The sequence below is a fragment of the Phoca vitulina genome, unplaced genomic scaffold (assembly GCF_004348235.1).
Source record: "Phoca vitulina isolate PV1807 unplaced genomic scaffold, GSC_HSeal_1.0 scaffold54, whole genome shotgun sequence".
NCBI classification, from domain to species: Eukaryota; Metazoa; Chordata; class Mammalia; order Carnivora; family Phocidae; genus Phoca; species Phoca vitulina.
Window position 1 is genome coordinate 4625562 of NW_022589757.1, and position 19307 is coordinate 4644868.

Sequence of the window (19307 nt, forward strand, 5' to 3'; positions counted from 1 at the left end):
CAGCCAGAGAAAATGGAATATTCTGTCACAACCTGAAAAACACACATTTCATCCTTTATTTGATGTGGATCTGGGGGCTTGCATGCATTTCTACTATATGATGGCCAACTTCCTGTTTTGGGTTTTTTTTTTTTTTACAGGGATATAGGGAAAAATAAAATATGTATAAATTAATGAAAACAAAATTAGGATGCATACTAATGCTCTGTTAGTTGGCTTAATTTAGAATTCAATTTTTTTGTTTATTTTCTGTTCTCAGAGTTTGGTTTTGTAGAAAAGGCACACAATCAGCATTCTTCAGGAGGCCCAGACTCCAGTGGGAGGATCACAGGATTTGGCACCAAACGTGTCTGATGTTACCTGTAGTTTAGTAGTTGTGGCCACATTGGGCAAATGTCATAACCCATCTGATCCTCAGTTAACTCTTCTATAAAATGGGTATAATAATGCCAGTCTCCTTGATGACTTTGTAAATCGGATTTAGATAATGTTTATAAAACAACAGATAATGGAGCTCATAAAAGAGAGTTGCTGTTTTCATTTTTATTTTTGTTTTTCTGGTGCAGGACATCGAGTTTCAAATTTACTTAGTGGACCCTCGCTTTCTATGTAATCTGAGAGCAGGAGTAATTTTAAGCTGTCCATCAAGTTCTCAACTTCCCTTAAAGGAGGTTCAGGATACTAATTTAGGCTGTTCTTCAGGGTTTAGGTGAAGGAATAAAAAAGGGAAATGTGCATACTTTCAGGTAGATTCTCACCCTCCGTTCTCAGGAGGGTGGTTTTCAACCATGACTACCTGTCAGAATCACCAGGGGAGCTCCTAGAATATACTGATGCCCAGGCCACCCCCAAACACCTAAATTAGAGTATCTGGAGAGGGGTCAGGCTTTGATACCTTTAAAAAAAATGACTTAGCAGCCAGGATTGAGTATCTCTGCTTAAAACCACCCCAGTCTAATAAGGTGTTTGATTCTTATAGATTTCATGGCAGGCCCACACTGGTCCCTTCCCATCCGGTTTGTGGACCCAGTTTTCCCTGTTTCAGTTTAACCCTGTTTGTCCCACTTGTTCTCTCAGTGATGATATAAAAAGGTGGCAACTTCTACTGGAATATTCCACATCTTCCTGGACTCTGGGGTGTGTGTCACATTTATTGCTGTAGCTTTATTGTCTAGCATGTGGCTCAGAAGAGAAGGGAGCCCAATGATTGCTTTGGGATTTGAAATGGTGGATTCCTCTTCAGCCCTCACATCTCTAGGCTAAATATTATTTCAGTCAAGCTCCTGGTGTGCAGTGTCAGCATGAAAATAGCATAACCTGATGGAAAGGGGTCTCCTTCTTGCAAAATAGCATCTCTTCCCTGTTCCACAAGATCAACACTCAGCAGAAGCTTACAAATTAGCATTCTTGCAATGGAAATGTGGCCATGAAATGATGTTGCATGTGCCTTTGTTGCAAAATATTTAGCAAGATACTGTGCTATTTGCTGAGGATGCAAAATCAAATAAGCAATGGTCCCTACCCACCCAGGAACTCTGAGTGGAGGAGATGGAGAAACGGATGACGAGAATGATAGAGCAACAATAGGAACCGGCAGTGAGCAGGCTGGGAAGGCTGCCCGTGGCTCTTGGTGGCTCAGTGAGCTCTCTCGCTCCTGTAGCTTCTGGTTCTCCCTCAGTGCTGTTCTTTCTTGGTAAATTCCTGCTGCTTCACCGTGCTTCTATTTCCCCATCTGTTGAGCGATCCTAATTATGCTCTTGCTTGCTTTCCAGTATATTTCCAAGGGAAATCATCATTCTGATATAAACTCATAAGCGCTATGATTAGCAAGAGTTTAACCTCTTTGATTCTTTCTAAATCCAATCATATAGGCATGAATAAATCATGAACCCAAAAATATTCTTCCCAATTATTTGGATTAAATAATGATTTTTCTTGAAATATTCTTATCTTAGTTTTGCTCACCTAAATGCTTGTTTTCTCTCTAGACCTTCTTGCTGCACTTCCTATTTCCCTTTGGCCGATTTATGTTTTTGCAACTTTCTTTGAAAAAGCATAAGTTGGATTTTTTTCTCATTATAATAGTAATAGCTTCTCACTATAGAAAATTTGGAATCTACAGAGAAATGATTAGAAAAACACAATCATCCATGTGACCATCAACAAAACTTTTTTTTTTAAGTTTGGTATTTTATACATAATTACATACATATGCTCTTATTAAACAAAGAAATTTATATCTTAATTTTGAACTTAATATTATACCATAAGCACCTTTACATTATTTTAACATTTTAAACATTATTTTAAATTGGCCGTATAATATCCAGTGTAGTAGATTAAATTTATGCAACTCTTTACTATTGGACATGTTATCTATTTTTGATTTTTCTTTTTCTGAATAAATTCTGCTACAGGAAATATTTTTGTGCAAAACATTTTCTTTTTGCTCATTAACTTGGGATCAGTTCTCAGAAGAGGGGCAGAAGGCTAAGGAGGTTAAGCTGCTTTCTTAAGACTGTGGGATTTTCAGGGAGCATGTAGGGCACCCTCATGGTTACGTGCAGGGGGAGCTGGGGTCATGAGGAGTGAGGACCTGAAGGAATTCTGCCTTCATGCGGTGTGGGGCCCGCCGCCCACTCAGAACAAGTGATTGTGAAAGAGCTGGAGTGCCTGGCATATGTCTCGTGGCCCTCCCTTGCCCATCACATCTGCCTTTTCTGCAGCAGAGGATGCTGACGAGCTGTGCCATCCACATGCTTCCAGACATGGCTGACCATGCCGCCAAGGTGACGTTGTCCACCTGCCCTTTGCAGCCGGAGGGGACGCTGGAGCTACCCCAAAGCTACTTTCCAGCTACTGTAGGAATCCAGCTGCCCAGGTCTCTGTTATAAACATGCTGCTGCTGATATTAATTCCTTGCTATTTCCTGGCCTCTTATTGGCAGGATGAGCTCATTCATCTGTCTTCATCTATCTGCCCTGGACAGGGGTGGCTGTGTTCCTCCCCATGGGGTGCATAATTGTGGTAACCGTCATTAGGCAAGGCCTTGATGAGTAACTGTTCAGAATAATTAAGCCCCTTAATGGGATGGAACCTGGATTAATGAATGGACTGGCGGCCTGCAGGCCTGCATAGCAGATCCTCCTGGCTGGTGTCAGGCAGGTGATCCTTGTTGCTCATTGCCCACAAGGCAGGTGTTCTCTGCTAAGCTCCTGGATGTGTGGCACTGCCCAACTTCCCGAAGCTGTGACTGATCCCTGCCCTCAGGATGCTTGTGAACGCAGGTGTAGGCCACCATCTTCTCTCTTTGGATGAGGAATTCCATGTTCCACAGACATGTCCAGAGAGCTGCTGGGGCCTCTGGCCACCTTTACCGGCTCTACTGTCTCCCTCGAGCCCAAGCCTCACCATGGAGCTCATCACTGTCTTCTCTCATAAATGCCTGAGATCTTTCCATTTTTCTGATCGCCACTGACACCACTCTGTCCCACCAGACCACACGCCAACCTGATTGTTCATTCAGCCTCCAGCCCTGACCTGTACCAGTCCTTCTCCAATTTGTAGTCAGAATTTTTTTTTAATTTTTTAATGATTTATTTATTTTAGAGCACACCCAAGTTGGGGGAGGGGCAAAGGAAGAGCATCTTCAAGCAGGCTCCATGCCCAGTGTGGAGCCTGACGTGGGGCTCAGTCTCACAACCCTGAAACCATGACGTGAGCCAAAACCAAGAGTCGGATGCTTAACCGACTGAGCCACCCAGGTGCCCCAGAAGTTTCTTTTAGAACAGAAAAACAGAAATTCAATTATGATCTTCCTTATGTAAAATCCTTCAGAGATCCACAGAGCTTTCCAGACAGGGTCCAAATTCCATCCAGGCTTACAAGAACCTCTTACTTAGCTCTCAGGCCTGGAACATTTTTTCTTTCCTCCCTTCCTTTGGGGGACTTTCCCTGTGTGCCTTAGGCTGGGTGATTAGTGCCTCTGCTATATTGTCCCCAGGCCTGTACCTCCTCCACCCTGGCATCTGACACACTGGGCTGTATTTAACTACGTTAACTTACCTCCAGCACTTACAAAGGTCCCTGGCACTTAGCAAGCACCCAGTAAATGTGTTGAATGAAATTGCTTAAAATACCCTTCTCTCTGTTCTGGGTGTCCTTTTATTTGAGAATAATAGTTGATGCTGACAAATATACAAGTAAGTAATATGTCTTTGTTTATATCCCTGGCAAACTTTATGTATTTCAGTAAGTGTAGTAAGTAAATAAAATTTAAAAAATTTAAAAACTTACTGTTTTCTAAATGGAAAAAAAATTCAGCAAATTCAGTAAATATAGTAAGTAAGAGATCAATCTTGTAGATAATTGAACTAATTGGTTAAATAAGTAAACTAGGAAATTGAGTCCAGAGGGGATCCAGGCATATGTGGTTTTGTCTCTTAAATCATAAATTAAAGATAAAATTAAGGCAAGTATATTGCTTTAAAAGGACATCATGGCTTAAAATAAATCCTAGCCTTGTTTTCTCATGACTGCATCATCAATTGCTTAATATCTTTAATCAGCCCTTTGAAAGTTCGATTTAAACTTTTTCTGTGCGCATACAGACACGTGTGTACATGTATATGTATATGCACAGGCGGGATAACAGCATCCCTGAGACACAGAGTCACACACACACACACACACACACACACACACACATTTTGGTGCTTATGTTACTTGGGAAGCGTTCTAGGTGTGCGATTCCTGAGTGGAAGGCAGCGGTGTGATCGCTGACAGGAGTAACGGTTGCCACTCATAAATTGTTTCCAGTTCCCTGAGTACAAAGAGAGCTCTCTGCGTTGCTTTGTGTGGCGCTTCCCTTGACACGTGAAGCATCTCTTCATGTCTGCCAGCCCACTTTGCCCAGACTTGATTGGGCTTTTGGTCTTTTCTTACTAACTTTTAATATATTTTGGTAGAGTACATCTACTAACCCCTTCTCATCTGCACGGCAAATATTTATTCCAGAATTTTACTGTTTTTCATCTAGTTTGTGGCCTCTTTTGCAATAGGATTTTTTTTTTATCTTTTGTAACTGTGTATCTTTTATTGCTTCTACATAGCTAGCTTGTGTATTAGTCTCGTGGCCGCTGCCACAAAGTACCACAGACAGGTGGCTTAGAACAACAGAAATGTATTCTCTCCCAGGTCTGGAGGTTAGAAGTCTGGAATCCGTTTCCCTGGGCTGAGACCTGGGTGTCACAGAGCAGTGCTCCCCGCAGAGGCTCCAGCAGCCACCACTACTGGGGGCATACACTTCTCACCCCTTCCAGGGTGCGGCGGCTGCCCGTGTCCCCTTGGGTCACTGGCTGCTGTGTCACTCCAGTCTTCAAGGCTGCCATCCTCAAGTAGCTCTCCTCTGTCTTCACGTGGCCGCCTCCCCTGGGTGCGTCCAATCCCCTGTGCCTCTCCTACAAGTACATTGATTGCATCTAGGGCCCTCTCAAATAATCCAGGATAATCTCCTCTCCAGATCTTTAATTTAATCATACCTCTGAAGATCCTATTTCCAAATAAGGTAAAATTTATGGGCTCCAGATTAGGACCTGACATTTTGGGGCCATTATTTAGCCTCCTCTAGCTGGGTTAAAGTTCTCCCTACTCTATGACTGTACATACCTGTATTTGCACAGGTTTTCTTGAAAGTATTGGTATGGTTTTTTTTTTTTTTTTTTTGCTTTTTTTTGTTGGGTTTTTTTAAAGATTTTATTTATTTATTTGAGAGAGAGAGCAGAGCCAGAGAGAGTATGGGTGGAGGGGGAGGGGCAGAGGGAGAGGAAGAAGCAGACTCCCTGCTGAGCAGGGAGCCTGATGTGGGGCTTGATCCCAAGTCTCAAGACCCTGGGATCATGACCTGAGCTGAAGGCAGATGCTTAACCAACTGAGCCACCCAGGTGCTCCTGTTTTTGTTTTTTTAAAGATTTATTTATTCATTTTAGAGAGAGAGTTTGAGTGAGCAGGGTGGTGGGGGAGGGACAGAGGGAGAGGGAGAGAGAGAATCCCAAACAGACTCCCCACTGAGCATGAAGCCTGAGGTGGGGCTCGATCTCATGACCCTAAATCATGACCTGAGCTGAAACCAAGAGTTGAACGCTTAACTGACTGAGCCACCCGGGTGCCCTAGTATTGGTATGTTTTTAATCTGCTTAAAACATATTTTTCTAGGGGCGCCTGGGTGGCTCAGTCGTTAAGCGTCTGCCTTCGGCTCAGGTCATGATCCCGGGGTCCTGGGATCGAGCCTCACGTCGGGCTCCTGCTCAGCGGGGAGCCTGCTTCTCCCTCTCCCACTCCCCCTGTTTGTATTCCCTCTATTGCTGTCTCTCTCTGTCAAATAAATAAATTAAAAAAAACATTAAAAAAAAAAAACAAACATATTTTTCTATATGGTGTAATATAGGGGTCCTTTCACTTGTGCCAGATTAAACCACTTTATCTTTTTCAGACTGAATTAAAATAGCACCTTTGTTATTGATATAATTGTGTGTGCACCATTTCTGGATTCTCTGTTAAGTTCCCTTATCTGTTGATCCATTCCTGAGCCTCTACCCTGTGGATATGATTACTGTGATTTTATGTTATGCTTTTTATAATACTGAAGACATTTCCACTTACAAATTTCTCTGACACCAGATATTGCTTCGTTTCATGGTTTTGCTATGAAGTGCCCCACTATTTATAGCTTTCTAGAGAATGCAGAAATTCACTTTTCTTTTCTCCTGTGATGTACAGATGATCTAAGAATGAGTTTTTAAATTTTCAAGTAGATATGATTTGTTTTATCTGTCACACGTTAATGGTCTGTTTCTCATTTTCTTAGATTATGAGCAAAGAATGAAGCTGGTAGAATATCTCCCTTCATCTGGTTTTCTTGGGTTTTCTTAATGGCCATTACAGGACAGATTTTTATAATGTTCTAAGGACAAACAGTTGTTTTGAGGGATTTGACATATAGAATGAGAAATATGTATAAATGTATACACATAATCAGGTTTATTGATATTATTTAATTTTCATATATTCTAATTTATTCCTTATTAGATCTACCCATTTCTGAGAGGCCTATTTTGAAGCATTATATTGTGGTAGTGTTTTATTTCATTACTGTTAGCTTTTGCTTTATATATTTAGCTGCTGTGTTGTTTGGCACATACCAGTTGGCAACTGTCACTGCTTCATAAATTGTGCCATAACAGAATAAGGCCCTACTCTTTCCCATCTAGTACTTTTAAGCCCTCCCAACTCGTTCTAATTTTTACTGAGATTCTTTATCCTGTTGGCTGTAGGTCAGTGTTTCCCAACCTTCTCTTCATTGTCACCTTACTAAGGGAGACTTTTTAGACATTTTTTTCCTAAACCTGCCACCCCATGAGATTTTAATACCATAGATACATTGCATATTTCTTGTATGTATATATGTGTTTTATTTATAAAAAGAGTAACTTATACACACACACACAAACCAACTCAGCCCCTTTTGGGTAATAGCGCCTCCCATTGAGAATCACGTAATAGATTCTCAGTAGAGCAGTAGAACTTCCCTTGTGTCTGTTCTATTTCAAGAATCCTTCTTTATCAGGTACATCAAATACATATCCATATCCTGTTGCTCATCCCTTGTTCTTCTGCCCTTCATTGTCCTCAATGGTGGGTAGTGTTATTTGATTAGAGTCTTTCCTCGAATATGTTCCTCATATGGGTCATGTAGGTAATATAGTCTCTAAATGTGTATACATCTGCAAATATTTCTCTTTTTTGACCCTGGCAGGTAAAGTCTTTGGGTAGAGCATTCCCTTGCTCGAGTTTGTTCTTCCAGAGTCTGAGGCCACCATGTCCTGGCTTAGTGTTGCAGATCACTGGCTCCATGCCCATCTGATCCATTTTGCTCAAGACATAACTCTTTTTGTTTTGTTTTTGGCCAGAAGTTTGTAAGAATTTCTCTTTCTCCTTGGTGTTGGATTGATTTCATAGAATGTGCCTAAATATGTCTTTCCACATTACATTTGCCTTCATCTTCAATTATCTTTTCAACATGTAGATTTGGGCCTTTCCTCAAGTGGGACGATTTCTCTTCTGTTACTTGAAAGCTTATTTTTTCTGCCTCTTGTTTTCTTCCAACACATCTATTAGCCACATGTTATATATTCTCAATTTATCTATCACCCCTTTCTTCCCTTATCAGCCTTATGTTTTCGTGTGTGTGTGCGTGCATGTGTGTGCTTTGAAATATTTCTCCTGTTAGATTTCCAGACCACTAATTTGGGTCTCAACAGTGGCCATGCTGTTCTTTAATTATTCCTCTAATTTAATTATAAAGTCATAGAGCGTCAGTCCCAGCCATACTTGTCTGTCCTTGAGTACTTACGTTGTGTTTTAGCTCTAGCTCTGTCTTCTCGAGTAGCCTGTATCATCAAGTGCCCAGTGCGTTCAAGCATCTTCTCTCTTGTTGGGCCCCTTAAATACATCGATATTTGACTTTTTCAGATTATTAGTGGCTTCTTCCTTTTAGGTGAAGGAGGGGAAGTATTAGGTGGTTAACTAGTTCCCCTCAATACTTCATACTCCAACCCCTAGGCAGGCTGCCTGGGCTTAATTGGCTTAAATTGCTCAACACGCCTCAGCCACTGACTGTCTTCAAGATGATTTATTTAAGTTTGAAATGTTACCTAATGTTTCTCACCAGGAAGGGCAAGTTTTTAAATTAGTTGACCCTTGAGCAACACGGGGGTGAATGGGGCGCCAACCCGCTGCATAGTCAAAAATCTGCATATAACTTTCAACTCCCCCAAAACTTAATACTAAGAGCCTCCTGTTGACCAGAGGCCTGACTGATAACAGAAATAGCCAACTAACACATATTTTGTATGTTATACGTACATTAAAGTAAGCTAAGAAAAAAATGTTAAGAAAATCATAAGGATGAAAAAACACATTTACAGCACTATACCGAATTTATTGAAAAAAATCTGCAGATAAGTAGACCCATGCAGTTCAAACCCATGTTGTTCAAGAGTTTCTGATGTTTAAAAGCCAAGGGGCTTTTTATTCCTTTATGAAAACACAGTGAGAGTATTTAACTCGGAAAGCAGTTAGCCCTTACTGCAGATCTCGGCATAGAGTAGGTGTTTCAAACCTTGGTTACTACATTCCAAATGTCTTAGCAAAAATGTGTAGACAGGAAGGTAAGATACTGAAAACAGGGGAGAAGTTCCCCCCAAGGCCCAAGTTCATTACAGTAAGCACTATAATTAACAATTTTAAAAATCCTTGGTGTAAGTCATCAGCACATACTAATAGGAAAAATAAGCTTTATTTAATGACAGTCTGCCAGTATCTGTGAATTTGGGAGTTTCTATTTTCATCCATGTTTGAGAGTTCTGGTCTTCATTTTAAATCTTATAAAAATAACATAGTGGGAATCGATTTAAGGCACAGAGCCAGAAATACAGATAGGTTAGAAGATCTCTTATGTTTCATTGGTGCGAAATATATTAACAGAGAGAGAAAAAAAAAAATGCATTTGTGTAAAAATACTGGCCCATTACTGGTGGGGTCTCATGAAACACAAAGCACATAAGCTATTTCTCTGTGTGAAGGGGAAGAATACAAACAGTGAACAGTTTGCATGACTGTGGAATGACCACGAGGCTGGGCTCCAGAAATCTGGGCCATGCAGACATCACCAAGCCTCCAAGGGTGTGTGACAGGATTATAGTACGCAAGTCGGTGGGGTACGAGAGCTGACAAGGAAGGTCGTGTTGGCGATAACCCCGCAGGAGAACCACAGCGCCCCGCCACCTGGAGGTCCCTCTCGGCCTGTGTCCAGGCCCCTGGCTGCCAGGGCCCTCCCCTCTCCTGCAGGAAACTTGAAATCCACGTAGACCCTGCAATCTGCAAGGCAGCTGCTGTTTCCTTTCTTCTGTCCTCTGCCTGAGTGTTTCTCTCTTTCTCGCCTACCCCTCCCCCATCTCTTTTAAATGAGCAGTGGACACCAGCCTGCTGCACTCATTCCACACCTCCCCGGAGCACCTGCTCTGCTGGGAGCCTGCCTCCAGGCTCTGGGTGCAGAGTACCTCATGAGCTCCACTTTGGGCACCCTTGATTTCCACACTTAATTAAAGGAAAAGGAAGCTTTGGTGCCTGCCTTGGGGTGCAACTCCCACCCTCCCCTCCGGTACCCAGGGATGACAGAGCTTTGTCTGTGCAGGGCTGGATTATGCCAGGCGCTCCCCCCTGCTATGTGGCCCTAGGAATTGCCATGCTGGCTTGCTCTCCTTACCTTCCAAAGTCTTAGGCTTTGATCTTTGGCTCCTCTGTTTTCTGAGGCTGAAGTGCAGGAATCATGCGCTACATGCACATCCTCCATGCCCTCCACCATCCTTTGTACCGAATCATTATTAATGGTCCATTCTTATCAAAGCAGGATAAGACTTTGCCACCTGGGGGCCATTAAGACCAAAGCCTTATTGCCTGTCTGACCCCGGAAGGCATTTGAGTTTGTGGCTGAATAACAAAGATCTGAAAAATCAATAAATGAAGACCAGTTCCTTTTATGATAAGGAGAGGGAGTCTGTGAACACACACAAGGGAAAATAAACAGGATAGGGTTGGGGTCCACTAGCCTGAGACGGTGTAATTGCTAAGGACCTACCTCTACGCAGAGTCTCCCGGAGATTAAAATTTTCTATAAAAATTTAATGCTTGTGAAAATCTTATGTAAGCAAAACCTTTATGTTTTATTTTGTATTTTTATTCCAGTCATTTTTGGGTTGTGCTAGGAATGACAGATTGCTAGGCAGAGTGTTAGTTGATTTCTGTAAAACGGGTTTTAAACCAGAAGGTGAATTCAGGCAAATCCCTGATAAGTAGCCATCAGAGCTTCCACTGAAAGGATACTTACCTACTACTAATTCCTTTAATTCTCACACAAAAAAAAAACCTTTTAAAGTAAATGCTAATTTTATCTATGTTCTACTGAGGAAGAAGCTGGAGATTAGTGAGAAGAAGAGGCACAACTTGTAAATTGGAAAACCAGGTGGAATCCAGGTCTCTCTGGGCCCAAACACAACTGTATAATATTCTCTGGTTCCTCTTCACATGTAGATAACATCAGAATCCATGGAAAAGTAAGAGAAGGGTAGATCTGCACTGTAGCATTGAACTTGGGATTATAATAATTGTTGAATCGCACAGCACTCGAGAAAACATAATGTAATCTGCGTTCGTGTTACTACTCCGGTTCTAGAACTCTCTTGAAAGAAGTTTCCATGAATATCAACTGCTGAAGTGGTTGCCTTTTAAAATTTGAATGAATAGTTTTAATTTTTAATTTGAATGAATAGTTTTAATTTTTAATAAGTTTATTTATATTTTTTTTAAAAGAGCATACTGTAGGTTTTCTGACTTTCCTCGTCTCTGAATATTTTTTTCTAGGGTCAACGTCTTTTCGAAAAGTTGCTCCAACTGACTTCGCAAAATATCGAAATCAAGCTAGTGAGTGATGTGACCGCGGACTCAAAGGTATTAGAAGCCTTGAGATCAAAGGGTAAGGCCAAGGTCGCTGCGCTACTCTAGCCCTGGGGGGTCTGTGAGGACATCTCTCATTCTGCCTAAAATAATGTGGGATTTCTTGATGGTCAGCACATTGCACGAAGTTCACTTCTTATTTATTCTTTGAAAAATAGCGTGATTAAAGTCTTTAAACAAGAGAACTAATTAATCAATACTACTGGGAGATTTTAAATAGTGTTGCATATTAGTTTATGCAAAATAATCTACTGGCCATTAAATGATAATTAACTAGAAAGAAGAATCTTTCCCTCTCCCTCTCTGAACACTGCAATGATATGATTAAAGAGCCATTTCTCATTCAAACAAACATTGGATTTCTGTTTTTCTCTTGCCCTTCAAATGGAAATCCTCCTCATGCTCCATCTTTTTAAAAATAATACAGTCAGATGTAGGCGTCTGCGAAACCCGGGCTAATTCCACAGAGACCATCATTCATAGGCCACTCTGCAGTTTGTCTCAAAATTCCATGGAGACCGGGAATCCTTAGGAAATAACTTTCTTCACTTTGCTGGTTTGCTGGGTCTTCTTCACTAACGCAACTGTCCCTTCCAAATACTTTTCATGGATTTATCAAATGTGGCCCTGCCTTTCCTATTGGAGCTGTAAGCCTCTGAACGGAAATGGCAGGCATGAGCCAGTGAAAATGCTCGAGCTGCCCCCTGTCCCTGGGAGAAGACGAGGCTCTGGCCCCAGGAAGCAGCATTGCGTCTCCCGTGTGTGCTGTTTAAACATGCTGGACAGTGCTGCTTCTTATCTTCCCCAGATTATTAAGTGAAAACACCTTCTGAAAAAATGTGCCGGGCTATGAAGCAAAGGGCGAGCCCAAGTAGTCTTTCCTTCTGCAGAAGAAAAGTTGGAAGCAATAAAGCCTATGGAAAGACATAAATATACAGAAGACGTAAGTGTGGTCCGGCACAGGTGTATTAGTTTTTCCCTGCATGGGAAAATCAAGGTAACTTAGGAGCTACTGTTAGGCCTGTAAAGCTTCACTCTACTACCTGAGCACAGGATAATATTTTTGAAACACTAGAAAATACGTAGTTCAGTGGACTAACGCAAATTAGAAGTGTATTCTTACTTTTCCTATTTAGAAAATGTGAGATTGGGTTCCCACTATCTGAAAATCTGTTAGCTGGATTTTTAGGAATGGATTACTTTTGGCTAACTCTGGGTGCCTGTATCTGCTGATAAATTTCCCATGGTGTCTACTTCCATACTAACACACGCGCACACACACACACACACACCCCGCATATACAAACACACATACTACGTACACATACACACCACATATACACATACGCACACTACATACACACACACACCCCCAACCTCTTCTTTCACCTGAAACTAATAAAATATTGTATGACAACTATACTTCAATTATAACAATTAGAAAAAAACAACTGTGCAGGACTAAGGGGTGTTTCAGGTGCTGGTGAATATTGGGTACTCGAGACATTCATTCACTATAAATGAATTTATGGGTAAAGTCCTTGCCTATGGTTCTAGAGTGAACTATGAATTAAAGTTTCATTATAGCCATTGCTTCTCACAAAGAAGGAAGTGTATCAATTTCACAGTAAATATTATGTATTACTACAACTTAGGCTCTGGTAATGTGTGATAGGAGTTCTTATCAAAACAGAACAGATAATTTCCCTTTACAATCGGAGAGTAATGAACAGGACCCGGATTTCTCATAGCTATCCCCTGTGTGCCTCTGGGAGGTCTGTCTGGCTTCTGTTACTGGCATAAATATGGCACCACATACATTCATTACTGCGACTGTATTTCTCTCATTGTCTGGCAGAGACATATTAAATAATAACAGTGCCTTTTAGAAATATTTGTAATGGAACCATTTCATTTAATGAATTAATTAATTTTTGTGAAATCATTTTAAATCTGGGTTGGAATACATTTCTTTAGAGTTACCTTTTAATTTTTTTATGGAGAGATCCGGGTCTTCTGGTAAAGTTCCAGGAAGGTCTGGCCAGAAATAGTCCACGAACGACTGATAAGCATGAGACTAGCCATGAGCCACTTCAGCTGGGAGAAGTCACTGGCAATAGAAGCTGGTCAGTACATGGTGAGAAGGGGTGAGTGAGGCTTCCCCAGGAAGTGGTGAGGATTTAGTGCAGGTGTGGGCCCAACGAGGGCCAGGCAGGCCCGCCAGGCCTCGGAGACCTTCCTGGAGGCAGGGAGATTCTGGTCGCTCACTGTTGCCCCTGCTGCCCACCCGGGGCCCCTCCTCCACTCACAGGACTCAGATGTGAGGAAGGTCACCCCCCACAAATGCCTCACACTGTGGCCCAGAAGTGGGGTGCTTATGCTCAAGAAGTCCATGAGCCAGGGAGGGATTTCATTTTAGACAAGACTCCCTGTCAGTTCAAACATTTATGCCACTGACTGACCTTCTCCACTCGTCCCTGTAAGCATCTGAAATGTGGCACGTTGGCTTAGCTGATGCTCTTCCTCCCCTCCCTTCCAGCCACAACCCCTTGAGCTGGGTTCCCACCTGCCCAGCCACTCCTGTGCGCATCCACATCAGAGAAGACACTCTGTATGATGTGTGGGAAAGTACCCCAGAAATTGTTTTTCATAGAAATAAACTTGCTTTCTAAATCTGGAGGCGTTTCGGTTGCCTTCACGGGTTTTGTTTTTGGATTTTATCAGCTCCCAGTTGTCTTGGCTGGAGGATTAGTCAGAAAGGCATGTGTTCAAAGCTGAACGGGCAGCATATGGGAAATGGCTTCTGGCTGCCTCATGTGGGACTGTCACCAAGTCCTGCTTCTTCACCCTCACCCGCCTGCACGTGGGGCCTACCGTGGCTAGGGGTGACTGCACCATCCCCTGCTTTTGTCTCCCAGAAGGTGCCTCGGTGCCGGACCGCAGGCTGGTAATAGCACAGTAATGCTGTTTTGTACTGCTAACACAGTGTTTATTTCTGGCTGTGTCTTTTAATCATAAGCGAAATATTATTTCTCAATCATACTATGTGTTTTTCTAAGGCTGTGTTTTTTGGAACAGTTTTAGGTTTACAACAACATTGAGAGGAAGGTATGGAGATTTCCCAGGTACCCCCCCAACACATGCACAGCGTCCCCCATCATCAACATCACTCACCAGTGGGGGACATGTGTTACCAAGGATGAGCCTGCATCGGCACTTCATCATCACCCAAAGTCCACAGTTTACCACAGTTTATACATTCTCCGGGTTTGGACACATAGGTAGTGACGTATATCTACCAATATAACATCATACAGAGTATTTTCATGGCCCTAAAAATCCTCTATCCTCTGCCTATCCGTATCCTTACCTACTGTGTTTTTAATCCTCATACTCTGTTATTGTTGCAATGAAATTTATAATTAAGAATTTTTTTTTGTCTTTCAAAACCATAGCAATTCAGGGTGTACTTTCTATAATATGACAAAAACATTTGCTCCAGGAGCATACCAAAAATTTAGACTAAAATAATGTTAAGCTAGAAAATATAAATTTCCTTTTGGGAAAAACCAAGCTTTTACTTTTTCACTCTTGGATGATAACTTTTTAATAGAATGACTCTCATGAGATAAAAGTCAGAAAGGATTAAAGTCAGTGATCTAAAAATAAAGTCCACACTAATTTAAAAAGCAAAGTACTTGAAAACATTCAGGATCTGAATGTCCTTTTCAGTCTCATTTATACCAATTTCTGTTGTTGGCTTTCCAAATATCTGAATGATAGTTGTGATTTCTCAAATACAGCCTGCTTTTCCAGGGCTCTGTTAGCTAACACATACTTGATATACCCTCTCTCTCCTTGTCGATTTGTGAGCTCCTGTTCATCCCTCAAGGTCCATTTTAAGCCTTACTCATAACGTTGCCTTCAGACTTCCTTTCTTTTCCACAGTTGGTCTTACCATCTTCTTTTCCTCCATTGTGCATTTATTATTCATTCAACAACCACTCCTTGAACATCTGACAGGTGCCAGGAAGCTGGGCTTTAAAGCTAGAAAACTGACGGGGCGCCTGGGTGGCTCAGTTGTTAAGCGTCTGCCTTCGGCTCAGGTCATGATCCCAGGGTCCTGGGATCGAGCCCCGCATCCAGCTCCCTGCTCAGCGGGAAGCCTGCTTCTCCCTCTCCCACTCCCCCTGCTCGTGTTCCCTCTCTTGCTGTGTCTCTCTGTCAAATAAATAAATAAAATCTTAAAAAAAAAAAAAAAAAAAGCTAGAAAACTGACAACGGCCTGACCCTTCCACTGACTTCAGAGAGTTTACAGTTTGCTGGAGTAGATTGCCATGAGTGAAATAAAATGATCAAGGAATTCTTGAAACATCTACACAGAGTCCAATTTTTCTGAATCACTTTTTGTGTCTGAGTCATGCAGCCCTGTGTTTTCTACCCTGCACAGTCTCTGCACCATCAAGACGCGGGTGGTGCTCTAACTTTAGAAACAGACGCTCGACTATTGTCTCTTTTCTCTGAGCAGACTTCCGTTCTGCTTGTTTCTGAACCTTACCACAAAATGTCAAAGGAAGATACAGTCCTTCCTCAAATACAATCCAGGCCGCACAGTCCTTCCTCAAAGAGTCCTTAAATGGTTTGTTGACCGAATATTGAGAAACTGCAGGAGCCCTGTCAGGCCACCAGGAATAACGGCCAAGATTTGAAGTGACAACTCAGTTACAACCGCCACCCCCTCTAAGCGATCGTAAGATGCATCCCAATGTCAGAGTCGTTAAAATGTGAAAACGGCAGGTTTTAGAACCAGTGACATAGGGTAACGAGGGTTACTTTAAAATTCAGCAATAAATTTAAAAATCCAACTTAGCAACCCTTAGCTTTATACTTAAATTAACTTAAATGAAAACCTATCATTCCTAATACTGCACTGGGGGAGGTGGATTCTAGACCATGCCTCTTGTCACAAGGCTTCTTTCTGGGGCAGTAGGCCAACCTCTGAACAGAAATTTGGAGAATTCAGGCTCTGCTGGTGTTTCGGAAATACTGGGATGTGTTTACCAGAACTCTTGATGGCAAGTGCATTCGCTGATAGGAAATGTTCCTGTCCGAACGAACGAACGAACAGAAGAAAATCCCTGCCGTATTACTTGAAATGGGAAAGAGGTTATGCAAGCCAGATTGTTATATGAAAGTTCTATGGGAAAACAACGTAATGAAATCAGAAGCCCAAAAATGCACTGGATAAGAGTCTCCTGGGGTAGACAAAGAAGAAATCAGAAACCATATTCCAAAGTATACAGCATGATGAAATCGCAACCCAAATGAAAAGAGAAGAGGTCATCCTAAAAGTTTGGTTTTGAAAAGGAGAGGAATCTAAAACACTCACAACTAGTAGGTTAAACTCTGTCACTGGATGCTGCTTGGATTTCCTCATTGCTGGTGATCAGCCAGCTATGTAACAGAAAGAAATTCATCCTAGAGCTTGGGGGACCTCCTACTGGACCTGCGCACTGGGCCCCTGTCTTCTGATGGTGCAGGTCATTGTAGGCTCAGCCCTGTTAGCCCAGTCCTGGCTCAGCTGGTGTTTCAGGCTGTCAGTCTATTAGAATCAAACCCGTCTTTCTCTTGATCCCTTCTTTCTTGCGCACATAGACCTACGGGAGATCAAACCTCGAGCTTAGACCATCCTGCCTCTAGATACTTATGACGTCTTTAAGGAGCTGATAACAGAACTATTTAATGGAGTTGTATTTTGTTTAGCTAGAGCATTAAGGTGTCAAGAATTTCTTTCCCCTCTGGCTTCTTTAGATAGATGGGTGGATGGATGGATGGATAATAGATAGGTAGACAGATAGATAGACAGATTTTCCAAATCTTAGCCATAGAATTAATGTGTCAAGAATTTCTTTCCTCTTTGGTTTCTTTAGATATATAGATAAATAGATGAAAACATAGATGGATGGATGGATGGATAGGCAGATCTTCAAATCTTCTGTAAGATTTAAAAATTAAAGTTCTAGGTTTCTCAGTCTTTTTATCCACATTGTTTCATTTCTGTTACTGTTTGTCTGTGAAGGCAAAACAAAGTGTGTCCTTTGAGTGGACTCTCGACCTCTGTGTTGGCCCCCAGCCCTCTCCCTCCCCTCATACGCTCCTTTTGTGAATTTGTCATACATTTGCTGGGTGACTGGCTCAAACAGAGTCTGTGGTTTGAGTAAAGCTAACCCCAGTGGTCCCTCGTTACCACCATTATGTCAACCAAGTGAACTAATTAGACAGAGCCTTACCCATGTTGGTGAACAGACAAGAGCAACAGGATCCTAATGAGCACTGGCTGAGCATCCTCAGCTCATCTTGGCTTCTCATCCACAAAGCACTGAACAAAGAGTAAATATTTAACTGGCATTTTCTTGTGACTAAGTCTTATTCCTTTAAGTCAAAATTTTAATATTTGAAATAAAACTAAAGCCCTTTCGCTTGTAACAACAACTCTCTTTTTTAATAGAACATCAATTATATTTTATTTCTGTGTGGTTTAACCTCTTTTAGAACAAGAAATGAAAATAAGCAGTTACGCATATTAAACATATTTATGCTTTTCAGAAGTGTTCAGATTTGGGGTCTGGCAAGTTTTACTATTGTAACTAGTCTCATAAAACTCCAAAATATTTCTTGTAAAAGAAAATATGGTTCTAAACAAGAGAAAATACTTCCTTTCAGATTTATAGGTACATAAAATTTAGAGGTGGTTTCAAATCAGAAGGATAGCAAATAACTTTGATATTAAACCTTCTATTCCCTTAATGCCTGATTTTATTTTTGAATTATCTGCTCAAAATACTAGAAAAAAAATATTACCACAGAATAGTCTAATCATTGATAGAGCTCCATCTGGGTGATTTTAATTACTTTTTTAGTGCTGTGAATGCTAGCTATGGGAAAGTTACCCGAACTTATAGGAATGAAGTCTCCACATTTTAAAAACTGCACCACTAGTACCTGTTTCCTATCACCCATCAGCGTGTTCATAAATTCTTCATAATGCGGAGCTTGGCCTATAGAGAAGTAGGTCATGATTTCTGTTTGTCAGCTAAACTATTTCTTTTTTTTCCTCCAGCTTTATTGAGCTGTAATTGACAAATGTAATTGTATATAGTTAAAGTGTACAATGTGATGATTTGATATCCATACTTCCGTGAAATAATTGTCACAGTCAGGTTAATTAACACATCCATCACCTCATACCTTTATATTTCCTTTTTGTGATGAGAACACTTAAGACCTACTCTCCTGGTAAATTTCAAGTATACAGCGTAATAATAACTAGAGTCCCCATGCTGTGCATTAGATCCCCAGGTTTGTTCCTTTTTTTTTTTTTTTTTAAATTTTTTTTATTGTTATGTTAATCCCCATACATTACATCATTAGTTTTAGATATAGTGTTCCATGATTCATTGTTTGTGCATAACACCCAGTGCTCCATGCAGAACGTGCCCTCCTCAATACCCATCACCAGGCTAACCCATCCTCCCACCCCCCTCCCCTCTAGAACCCTCAGTTTGTTTTTCAGAGTCCATCGTCTCTCATGGTTCTTCTCCCCCTCCGATTTCCCCCCCTTCATTCTTCCCCTCCTGCTACATTCTTCTTCTTCTTTTTTTCTTTCTTAACATATATTGCATTATTTGTTTCAGAGGTACAGATCTGAGATTCAACAGTCTTGCACAATTCACAGC

General features: G+C 41.5%; 1 protein-coding gene across 3 annotated transcripts in view; it reads left to right on the forward strand.

Moving 5' to 3' along the window:
* PLD5 (phospholipase D family member 5) overlaps positions 1-19307 on the forward strand; it is a 416609-nt gene that overhangs the window by 213199 nt on the left and 184103 nt on the right. For all 3 annotated transcript variants that reach the window (XM_032389318.1, XM_032389319.1, XM_032389320.1), the window contains one exon: positions 11479-11590. In XM_032389318.1, coding sequence (XP_032245209.1) covers positions 11479-11590 — 112 coding nt within the window. The remainder of the gene's footprint in view (positions 1-11478; positions 11591-19307) is intronic.